This window comes from Solanum pennellii, chromosome 8, assembly GCF_001406875.1.
Source record: "Solanum pennellii chromosome 8, SPENNV200".
Classification (NCBI taxonomy): Eukaryota; Viridiplantae; Streptophyta; class Magnoliopsida; order Solanales; family Solanaceae; genus Solanum; species Solanum pennellii.
In genome coordinates this window covers 69094635-69106685 of record NC_028644.1, presented here as the reverse complement: position 1 = coordinate 69106685, position 12051 = coordinate 69094635, and the positions used below count along the sequence as shown (strand labels likewise).

Here is a 12051-nt window from a genome sequence, read left to right as displayed (position 1 = left end):
TATATATATATATATATTTATATATATTTAATCAGTTTTTTAAAATTTATATGTATATATTAACTTTTGACTCCACTAACACAAGTGTGACCCTTGGCCGATAGGTGAAGAAGGTTCAATTTTACAAGTCAACCCAAGTTCGAATCCTCGTGAAAATCCTGGGTCCGTCACTGGCTGTGTCCGGATCTGATCTATATACTCAGCAATTCATCCGTTGCTACTTGCCAGTGGATTAGGCCTGTCATGACCTGGGATTTGTGGCTTTTCAGCCCAAATTCAATGGGTCATCTACAATATGAGTCCAATAGCCTTATAGGCCATATGGGGCCATAACAACATCAGCCCACTATCCAATTATCCCAAATGGGCCATAACAATATCAGCCCACTATTCAATTATCCCTAATGGGCCATAACAACATCAGCCCACTAGCTAATTATCCCAAATGGGCCACTGGTAGTATGAGCCCACTAGCCTTTTGAACTCCCAATAGAAATGGTGACAAGCTAAATAATTTATTTTTATTAACCTTTACTTATATGGATGACTTTTATTCTAAGTTTATATATATTATTATTTTTTTTGGAGTTTTTAAGTACATCCTATAAATGAATTAATTGTTAAGTATCGCATAAATGATAACTAACATGCTACTAATTTTAAAGTACATTGACATTCTAAAAGTATATAATATGGTTCTTTAATTCGTTAATATTCAGTCGCTACGCAAAATGAGTTAAATTCACTAAAAACAATAAGTAAATCTTCAAGCAAGCTCCTGACAAACTAGTAGAAAAATAGAACTTTTTTAGCGATTTTTTTAATTTTATCTTTCTACGTGACATGTTTAAAACCATAAGACTAAAGAATATTTTTTATACATTCTACATATTGTTTTCCCCCACACCCTATAAGGAGTATCAATAGTATTGTCATCCAGCGAGACTCGATCCCTCAACCAACTAGTTGATGATGGAGGTGCTCAACCAAAGACCATAATATTAAAAAATCTACTTACTTTCATAAATTCGCGTCAAATTTAAGTCAGACAAATAAATTAAAACGAAGAAAATATAACTTTTAAGAATTAAGAGTACAAGTAGGGCAGGAAACAACATGTCAATCTTAAAGCCACCCATGTCTGAAGGAAGGAGTGGACATGATTATAATGTTGAACCTTTATTATAACCATGCAAATGTTATCTCTAATCTAATCATCAACTCCAATAGTCCCACATCATACATAAATAGTCAAGAACCACTTGTGATTAATTTGAAATTTAATTTGCATCACATAATAAATGTGATTATTAATGCAGAAAATAATAAATTAACCACATATTCTACATGACAAAAATGACAATATGTCTAAACCACTGAAAACAAGGCTTTAGTCATTTCAAGTTCCATTATTAATTGTTCTTTTTTCAAGTGAAATTTGTTGTTTTAAGATGTTCTTATTAAAAAAACATCAATGTATATATATTATGTATAAAACAATGATAATGGCCTTATAAGTGGCTGGTGGAACATTAAATTTAATTACCATAAGAAGCAAAATAAGTAGAAAACACAATATAGCTAAGAGAAGAAGAAAAATGATCGCTATGTGCTTAATTAATTTGGAGAAGGGTCGAACCACATTGACTAGACGGTATTATCTTGCATATTGATAGGCCATATTGAACTCGAGACTTCTGATAAGTTACATAATTGTGCTAAGGCGATGTAGATCTAGGGTGATGGGAACAAATTTTTCGAGAACCCAATAACTTTTGCACAAATCCTATACATATCTATATTGAGAAATCTATAAAATGTACGATAAGAAATAGGTGTTGGGAACACAATAATCAAGTAGTTTCTTAAGCTTTGTTACCTCTCCCTTGATAAGGGTTCAATTCCTCTTGTACACATATGATATAAAGTTTTTTAATTTGAAATTGTTGAAAATCCATAAAGTTCGTCAAATTCTAAATCCACCTTTGTGCACGTAGGGTTAGAGATGGGCGTGAACCATCCATGCCAAATAATAATATTTATATCATTAGATATTGAATTCAATTGATTTTTTCGTGTGCGTACTTTTTTAATTTATATCTTGATAAAATCTTGACTCCATCAGTAATCGATTGAATGGGGTGGGTGGGGAGAGAGGAATTAGGGTTTGGTCCAAGCAAAGGAGATCAATATCCCCACTAATAAGGAAAGTATATATAATATTCTTTCTATTAAAAGAAAGAGGATATTTTATAATTAATATTTGGAAAATATTTTTTCAAAGCTCTTTTTAAATCAAATATGGATCATGACAAATTTAGAACAATTAAAGAAAGCAAAGACCCCTTTATTACAACCTATTATATAAAATACATAATACTGAAAACCTTACAAACCCTAAAGAAACTTGCATGATGATCTTCATCATATAATACACTTATATTAACTTCTCACACAACCACACAAATTTAGATTAATAAACTACTAATTAATACTAGCACACACAATTACAAACATTGGAATTTTAAAATATGCAAATTAAAGGGGTGGATAGCCTGATCGCACCAACTACTATCATGTAATGTAGAAAGTCTGTCATAATGCAGATATTTTTTGCCATTTGCATATGAGCTTGAACTCGTGACATATCGATATCACAGAGATAACTTTATCGTTGCTCCGAGGTTCCCTTGCATAGGCAAAACATAAATATTGAAACTATAGAGAAATTGAAAATTTCTCCATTATTCAAACCCTAATTAATTAAACTTCAGCCATGCTTTAGAAGTTAATTAGATAGATCATGAAGAAATATCAAGACTTATCGCCAAACAAATAGCCCAATGATGAATCTCCTCCTGGAACTGAGTTCACTTTTGTTGATGGACGACCCTAAATTAAAAATATAAATTAAATAAACAAAGAAAAAATAATAATAATTACAACTATATAATATGAAATGGTACATGAAGAAATAATTAACCTTCTTGATAAACCAAGAGGGTCGGCTATATAAATCCTTACTGACTATGTCGGTCTAATTAAGCTTATCTCATATGAGTCATATTATACAAAACAAATGAAGAAAATCTTGATAATAAACAAATAAAAATGAAAATCATTAGAAGCCCTCTCTATATATTTTCAAGCTACTAGTAAATAAATCTGAGAATTATAAATGAATAAAAAGAGTAGAAACGGAAGTAAATCAAATGAAAAAACTTATTGATTATTAACCAAGGACAATTAAAATAAAAATCATTAGAGGTTGTTGAAAAGAAGGAATTGGACAAATCTTTGCTAATTTCAGTTAGATATAGATTAGCGATGCCTTATAAGAAAATTCAATTAGCTAGGATCTATTTTGCTATAGTCATCTAGAAATTATCGATAAATTTCAGAGCTGATTTCATATTTTCTAGTAGAATTCTCAATATTTTCAAGCTACTAATAAATAGATCTGAAAAGTGAGACCTATGAAAGAAAAAAGGAAAAAAATAAATCAAATGAACATAAACATTACTTTCTTGATAATAAATAAATACTCAAGGGCAATAAAAAAAATGAAAATTCTCCACATATTTAAGCTACTAATCAATAAATTTGATAACTATGAATAAATGAAAGATTAAAAAAAAATAATCAAATGAACAAACTCTTTCTTGACAATTTTATTTTTTTAAAACCAAAGGCAATACAAAAATTACAATCACTAGATCTATTGAACATACTTTCTTGATTATTAATTAACCAAGGACAATTAAATTAATTTATATAAACATAAAATAATATATACTCACAGTAATGAATATTCCTGAATTTTGGCCTTGAGATCTTTGATAAGTAATTGAAGTAGTATTAGAATTATTTTGTGAATAATTTGTATCATCATCAATTCCATAAGGAGGTGCTAGAATAGTTGGAGAAGGTTGAGGTTCATCAATTTTTTGTTGTTTCTTATCATCACCAAATAAATAACCTAATGAACTTTGTCCTCCACCATAGCTAACACCTCTAGATGAATTTGGAGATTTCTCCATTAAAAAAAATGTATTTTGAGGGATTAAGGAAGAAATAAAAAGGATTTTGATTAATTAACTTGTGTTTAGTAGAAAGAAGGATTTAGCCCTTTTGTCCTTGAAAGTTAAGTGTGGTTTCCCCTTTTATATTGGTAATTAGTACAAATGTAATTAGGGCATTCTCACTAAAAAAAGAAAGGCAAGAATAGTTAAAAGTGAAATTCTGATTGCGTTTGGATATGAACTGATTGATATTTGAAATTAAAAGGAAAGTATTTGAATTTTAAGTTGAGCTAAAGTTTTTATAAATACGACGTTTTATGAGTGAAATTTTTTTAAAAAACTTTAAAAATATGTTTTTAATTTTCAAATTTGAAATTGAAATAATTGATTAATTTGATAAATAAACACATATGTTTAAAAATCTCCAAATTTTATTTCAAATTTATTTTAATATGGATAAACAACAATAATCTCCAAATTTTATTTCAAATTTATGAAATTATATAATATTGATAAACAACAATTCGTAATGGCAAATTGGCCATGGGGCTATAGAAAAAGCAAAGTCATAAAGTGTCTTACTTAACCACCAAGAGTGTAGTAGGAGTGTGATACTGGGATAGATAAATATTTCTTCATTTTTAATTAAAAATTACAAAAATAAATTTTATGAATTTCAATTTTTGTTAAATTTTATACATAATTCTATACTTCATATCAAGAATATTTTCAACCCCTTCTTATAAATTAATAATAATCGAATTAGTGTATACTCGATACCAAATGGCTATAAAAGAAGTGGATGAAAAGATTTAGGAAAAATGTAATACATAAGAGTACATAAGACAACTACATGGACCATGGTATACCATATTATAATTTAGATTAATCAATTATTTTTTACTTGTAAGTAGTTGTCATAGTGTATATATAAATTAAATCCATAAATATTAGCAAACATAGGATTGACTAACGTAAAAGCAGACTCGATAAGATTAGGGGCTTAAAGTCAAATTTTAGGAAGGAATTCTGATATTTATTTATTTATTTGATTTTTTTTATAAAAGAAATTATCGAATTTATTTTTAGGAATGCAACAACTTAAATTATTTAGGAGTTCTTTATCATCGAAAATTATGCCACAGTTTTCACCAAATTCTTCTACATTTTCTTTTTTTTTTGGGATATTATTATCATCTAACTCAACTATATTAATGCCTTGTTCATTTGAAGAGCATCCCCATATTTTTTGGTTCAAATATTTGTTAAAATCTACCAAGCGCTCTTTTTTGGGATTTATTTAATCCTAAAATTTTTTCTTTTACTCTTTTTTTTTCTTGTAAGATCGAAATAAATAGATATATTTAAATTGAATAAATTTTGATAATGACTAAAACAACAATATATATATTTACGAACTAAGAATAACAACAATTACAAATTTTCAGGAAAAACTATAAAATAAAGCTATAATAATAAAACGTAACTCTAAAATATGATAAGTTGATATAAAAATATCGAAATAATGTTGCATTCTTCAACATAATGATTGTGGCACTTCTTGAAATTTTGAAAAAACCACCAAAAAATAATTTTGTTATGCTATAACTTGTAAGCAACCATAGCTCAATAAATTTTATAGGAGAAAGTTCAATATTAACAATAAAAATAATAAAATAGAAAATAAAAAAAAGCTAAATATATGGTAAATAGTCAAATTATATATTAAGAAATAAATAAGAAAGTACAACCTTCTTTTTCCACATACAATTTTATTTTTTAAAATATCTATATAATTACTCTTCTTTTTTTTAAAAAAAAAATTGGAGTCCTCCATAAATATAAAACTTTAAGTGATGATTTTAGTGACCTTAGAATTAAGACGATTTGCCTAAATTTGGTGTTACGAAATCAGATACTTTCATTTTAAATATAAATTTGTACATTTTTGTACATAAAAGGTATAAAATGTTAAATCATATTTTTTTCCCACTTTTTTTGGTCAATGTTACCAATCAATTTTGCTTGACAGATATCCTAGGAGTAGTACACTCTGGGACATAGGCTTAGATAAGATTAGATCTATTCAATTTACATACAACATAATAATTTTGTTTTTTCATTGACTAGAGACAGGAAAAATATAAAATTATAAAATAAAGATTCTTGAATTAGCTAAGCCAAATGAATCAATGAATAAAATAATGATCATGAATAGAAAACTACAACTTTAATTTATGCAACTTCATAACTAGGGTATGCGAAGAATAAAAATATTTGAGACATATATTACCTTTATCTAATAAAGATAGAGATTGTTTCTGAAAAATATTTATTCAGATAAAATATTTCAAAATAGCTTAAGGAATAGAAAACAAAAATAATAATAGTAACTATAACAAAATATCGTTATGAAAAATAATACACAATAATAAAATAATATAATAATTAAATCACATATGATACCAATAATTGATGGGGAAAAAACTACTACAAGAAAGGGTTAATACTATTGGATTAACATCATTCTATATTGGGAATATGTTAATGTAAAGTGTAAACTATGATTCAAATATATATTGTCAATCAACTTTAATGGGTAATATGAGTTAACACGTGTTATAGCTTAATAAAAAAGTTCATTAATGGTGTTAAATCAAGATAATTAGATTATTTTGAATAAATAAAAAAGGTGAGTAGTTATAGACTTGATTGTCAAAAAATATCAAATGGACCCAAAGAGTGAATTATACAAAATTTAAATGCAAAAGAAAAAGGTTAAACCAAAAGAATTAACAAGTGTTCTTTAGATTAGGAGTATAAAGATCTCGAATTGGAATCTTAAAAATACAAAAATTACTATTAGTAAGTATTCTTGAATAGAGTCTTACTAGTTAATAGTACGAATTCGAATTAATCAAATTTTAATATAGATACTGAATATTAAATCTCAAATATGAGTCTTGACATAAAAAAAATATTATTAGTTAATGCTTATCCTTTTAAAAATAAATTTCGATATAAATACCAAATATTTAAATACCGAATTGAAAAAAAAAACAAATATTTATTTATATTTAGTAAATAAAAGGGAGAGTTCGGTAGGAAGGGTACTTGTAGGGTAAAGCTATTATATTGATTTGAGTCATCATCCTCTATTTTAGCTTACCCACTGATTTGTGATGTAATATCACTATCAAAAAATCACAACTTCCTATCAAAATTTAGCTCATCGATACGATATTATCAAAGAAAGTGACATCAAAAATATTATTAATGAGTCAAATTTTAATAGATTTAATCAAAAATTGGTGATTTTTTGTTGCTATATATTCTAATAATATATTAAGTATATTTTGATTCTAAATTAGTTAAAATTGATTTTGTATGCGCTAGTAAAAAAAGGGTGTGTATTTGACATATTTTAAAAGTAAATGTATCATATGAATTTATTACAAGTATGAGGGGTAAAATATACAAATTACTTGCTCATGGTTCCTATTGTACTTCACTTTTAATTGCATAAATGCAATTTCGAGATATCATTTGACAAAGACTTTAAATCGCATCCCTTCAAATATATACCTTTATAAAATTTATAGTTTCAACCTATATAGTTAAATAGTATTTAAGTTTTAGACGACGCGATTCAATTAATTGATTTATTTATATATACAACTTAATTAACTATCTGTTACGTGTAATTATTATTATTTAATTTATTTAAATAATAAGCAAATAAACATTCCAAGAAATATAATGATGTTTAGTTCTATATGGCCCTCGAAAAACATCTTACATTAATTAAGGATAACTTAACCTAATTAATTAGCTGGTTGTACCCTATGGTTTAGACCAAAAAAATTTAATCTCATTAATTTGTTAAATATTGTCTAGCATTTTATCAGAGTTTATGAGTTTTTATAACGATCTCATGTTAGTATGTAATAATAATTAAAATTTACAATAAATTTATTTATTCATAAATAAAGTTGAATAAAAATTACTGAATTCATATAAATTCATAGACGACACTCTAAATTCCTCTTATTTAATAATCAAATATATATACTATTTACGATCATCATTTAAGTTATACATCTCACGATGCATAAAAATTTATAAGTTTATCGACTTTAAAATAAAGTAAAATATATGGTACCCAAAATTGCAATGGATAAATAGTTATAAATAGGTACAATTTCACAATCAGATGGCAGTGTGGTTTAATGACTAATTGCAATGGGGTTATAGGCTTAGTGGGTTCCAATTGTTGAGTTTTGTGTTTTTATGAGTTGTAATCTACTAATTAAGATGTTAGGTTTCATGTCTTTTTAGGTTGATATATATATATTTTTTATAAAAAAAACTTGTCACCTTAATAAATTTTTCTCGTATTTATCATTGACTTGAATTCATTAAAAAGTTCAAATTATGATGCCAAAGATAATATTTGTTGAAATCTTATAGATCTTTTAATAAAACATAAAACAATATTTCACGTCAAAATATAGGATATGGATAAATTCAACAGCCGAACAATGGATATGACAATGACTACAATGCGATAGGGTTACTGTATCGTTATAGTCATGAAAATACAAGTAAAACCACATAAAATGCATTTTTTATCTTTCAAGTAGTTTGATCTTTAATATTTGTCATTTAAAAAATGACTTTATACCTAATAGGACACAAGTTCTTTAAAAACTGAATACATGCTTGTTCAGATTACTAACTTATATCCAGTGACGGAGTCAGGATTTTCAATAAGGGGGTTAAAAGTTCGTAGAATTAGACATAAGGAGTAGTCGAAGGGGGTTCAACATCAACTATATATACATAATATTTTAACAACGTATAAATAGTACAATTTTTCGTCGAAGGGTGTTCGGATGAACCCCTGTACCAAGGTGGCTCCGCCCCTGCTTATACCGTATGAACTTTGAGTTTGGCTACATTCGTTTTATTCGCTAAAAGTTAAAGACCTACACAAGATAGAGATAAAAGCGCAAAATGACCCTCGAAAACACTAATGGTCCAGGTAAAGAAACGGACTAGCCCAACAATCTTCAAATGGGCTTTATTTGCAAATGTACAAGGCCCAAATTATCCTTCTTACATGGGGGCCCATATAATGGCCCAGCCCAGCCCGTACCCAAAAACCCATTAGGCCCATTTGAACTTTCAAGAACATTCTGCAATTCCTTTTTTTTGTTCCGACCACCTTGGAACTGCTGACAATTTTCTAAGAAAAAAAAATCCGTTTTTTAAAGCAAAATAAGTTAAAATTTTCTGGTATATTTCTTCAATTTCATCAATCTTTTTTATCATGGGTTATGTTAGTTTGTTCCTTAATTCAATATTTTATGTTTATTTTCACAATTTTTTTTTCATGTTTTGCAGGACTTTGGTGAAATGATTCGAACTAAAACTTTAGTTCCTGAGATAAGCAAATTCATAAACATATTTCCATCTGGAAGTAGAATTGGTAATTTCAAAACTTCGTATATGTTTTTTTTTGAATAATCTTGGTATGTGTGCCAGTTTTCGTGCAACTCGATTAATTATGTATATTGTTTTATCTCAAAAGGTTGGTAATAAGATAAAAATGTATGCTTTTGAACTACATAACAAATGATATCTTCATTTTTTGTGTGTAGATGGTGGTAGTGGAGAAAATTGTAGTTTGTCAGAAAAAATGAAACAAAAAAAGTTTAACATGTGAACATTGAAATGAATATGAATTGTTGGAAGTTTTATTGATGTTGTGTAAAATAACATTATTAATGGAATAGTATAGGAGATTATTTCGTTTTGAAACAGGAAGAGTGTTGTATAAATTTCGTATGGGATAGAATTGTTATTACAAATGTACAAGAAGATCGTAGTTGATGAAGAAGTTGTTTGACTATGAATAACTGAATAATGACAAACTTTGATACAGTTGGAATAATGACCCCTAAGAAGCAAGCAAATGATGATTCTGGCGAAGCTCAAATCAAGGCGGAGAAGATTGAACCCCTCGTCGCTTTTAGCAGGCCACCTCCGGTCCCTCCTTTCCTTGGACCTCTAGTTGCTCTTTCATTGCTTGAATCATGGTCATCACGAGATAGCAACGATGATTGATAGCTGATATGGTTAATGGCTTATGCCTTCTGCCTATAGATGTAAGAAAAGTTTAAAGGTTTTACTGTGCTTGTAATGAATGTGGAGTCTTGTCTTGTCTTGTCTTCTACCGTCTATATGTATGTGCGAAAAGTGAAGTCTTGAATGTTGTCCAATGTCATGAGTGTCAAGCTGTGAACATGTTCTATTCTTGGAATTTCTTTATAATGAACAGTAATATCGTGTAGACAAGTGTAAGAAATGCGACTATGAAGCTCCATAACTTGTGGTAGCAGGCAAGAATTGGACGTATGCTCGTGTGGAGAGCTATATTGTAGATACTTGGTAACAGAAGGGGACTCATCAGAAACAACCCTGCGTATGAATTTGTTTTTTCCGTGTTGAGATTATTTCCATTCTCTTGTTTGATGAAAATATAAAGAACATAAGAAATCAACATACATTCAGCAGCCTCAGGGAAAGCATCACATACTGAAATGACCTTCTGGAACACTTCCTGCATTTTTCAAGGCAAGAACACCGCATGCATCAATTGGATAGAAACTGAACAAGAATCAAGAATTGCAGTTGTTGACTTGCCAATATCATAAAAAAACAATGAACGTCTTGGTACTGATATTCGTACCAAAGCGAAGCTTCCTGGTTTGATTGGCGATTCAAGGATTACTTGAGCTTTCCTGCATGAATTTCCATTTCCAGGGAATTTAATGCTAGTGATAACATAGTAATAGGATTAAAGCTAACATGTCTTTAGAAAACTTTGGAGTTTACTTTATGACTAGTTCTTGATCTCCGTCTCTTGATAACTCGTAGCAGCTGCAACCTCTAGTGAAAGGAACCTGTTTATTGTTCCACTCTGCATTAACCAAAATATACTTTTGTCATGTTCAATATTTACATTGTCATTAGATTCTAGAAACAATTTATTCGTCGTCACCTAAATGCCAGTTTACCACAGTTGTGAGATCAACTCCCTCATAAATGTTCTCTATGTAGAACTTTGTGTTCTTCCCCATGCATGTGGTTAGTTGCCCCAGAAATTTTAGAGCCTCCTGCATCAATTTACAAATAGGAGATATAACCACTAGAGTATATTAAGGAATCCTTAGTGTTAGATAATCCTTCAGTACTTAGTGTCGACATATTATGGATCAAAACCAGAGTATTTATGAATATAGAGTTGATTGAAACTAGCTTGGGATTGAGCTCAGAAAGTTGGACAAAAGAAAAGTACAATTCATATCTCTGTGAGAAAAAGAGAGGTAACCTTTCTCCCTTGGAATGGTTTAGTGTAGGAGAAATCATCAAAAAAACAATCTTTATCTATGAGCATTGCTAGTTGGTTCATGTCCTTGCTGTTGATGCTAGAGTAGAACATATTGATTGTGTCGGATGGAGAACATGCATTCATACTCGTGCCATTCTCAGGATTTAACATTGAAAATGTGACCAAACAGTTATATTTGCTCTTGATGTTCCGTATTTTAAGTCTTCGTTGTGATACTTTCGTAACTGATTCATGGTTAGCTTTCAATGGAGGGATGCTCAGGGTATGCGTAAACTCCGCTTTAGACCATACACTATGCTGGAGAAGTTGGCCAGAAAATGCCATTTTAGTGTATATAGCAGCACTATAGAAGCTATGTTTTATCTATTTATGGACCCATGATAGGAAAAAGCATAAAAACTTTGGTTCTAAGCTTTGGCATTGAGAAAAGGACCTATTCTTTTCCTGAAATTGTTGCTTTTATGTCTCTGCCTTCCTCTGTAATTAAGGTACCAACTAAGTATAAAGCCAAATTTAGTCATCTTCAGATGGCATGAGATTCTCTACTTTCTTGGTTTTCATTTTCTGATTATTTTCTTATCCTATTCTTTCTTTCCTTTTTGGTTGGGTGGG

The 12051-nt window shown here is 28.9% G+C and overlaps 2 protein-coding genes and 1 non-coding gene across 3 annotated transcripts; 1 reads left to right on the top strand and 2 right to left on the bottom strand.

Moving 5' to 3' along the window:
* Positions 1-2262: 2262 nt before the first annotated feature.
* LOC107028117 (protein SPIRAL1-like 5) lies at positions 2263-4255 on the bottom strand. Its single transcript, XM_015229167.2, has 2 exons — positions 3801-4255; positions 2263-2892 (listed from the first exon to the last, which is right to left on the bottom strand). Exons 1-2 carry the CDS (start codon positions 4038-4040, stop codon positions 2815-2817), a joined length of 318 nt encoding a protein of 105 aa, XP_015084653.1. The 5' UTR covers positions 4041-4255; the 3' UTR covers positions 2263-2814.
* Positions 4256-9240: 4985 nt separating this feature from the next.
* LOC107027066 lies at positions 9241-10377 on the top strand. Its single transcript, XR_003579794.1, has 3 exons — positions 9241-9320; positions 9429-9513; positions 9970-10377. It is a non-coding gene; the product is annotated as an uncharacterized LOC107027066 (transcript).
* Positions 10195-12015, bottom strand: LOC107027063. Its single transcript, XM_015228230.2, has 6 exons — positions 11419-12015; positions 11089-11203; positions 10923-11007; positions 10777-10828; positions 10593-10647; positions 10195-10505 (listed from the first exon to the last, which is right to left on the bottom strand). The coding sequence occupies exons 1-6, from the start codon at positions 11761-11763 to the stop codon at positions 10336-10338; spliced, it is 822 nt and encodes a 273-aa protein (XP_015083716.1). The 5' UTR covers positions 11764-12015; the 3' UTR covers positions 10195-10335.
* Between the last annotated feature and the right edge of the window lie 36 nt (positions 12016-12051).

Excerpts from the sequence above, each read along its gene's own strand:
- LOC107028117 (XM_015229167.2), bottom strand. The coding sequence starts at position 4,040 with ATGGAGAAATCTCCAAATTCATCTAGAGGTGTTAGCTATGGTGGAGGA. Across the intron at positions 2,893-3,800 it reads ATTCAGGAATATTCATTACT|GGTCGTCCATCAACAAAAGT; the intron begins GTGAGTATATAT and ends TTTTTAATTTAG.
- LOC107027063 (XM_015228230.2), bottom strand. The coding sequence starts at position 11,763 with ATGGCATTTTCTGGCCAACTTCTCCAGCATAGTGTATGGTCTAAAGCG. Across the intron at positions 11,008-11,088 it reads TGTGGTAAACTGGCATTTAG|AGTGGAACAATAAACAGGTT; the intron begins GTGACGACGAAT and ends TGGTTAATGCAG. Across the intron at positions 10,829-10,922 it reads GATCAAGAACTAGTCATAAA|GAAAGCTCAAGTAATCCTTG; the intron begins GTAAACTCCAAA and ends AAATTCATGCAG.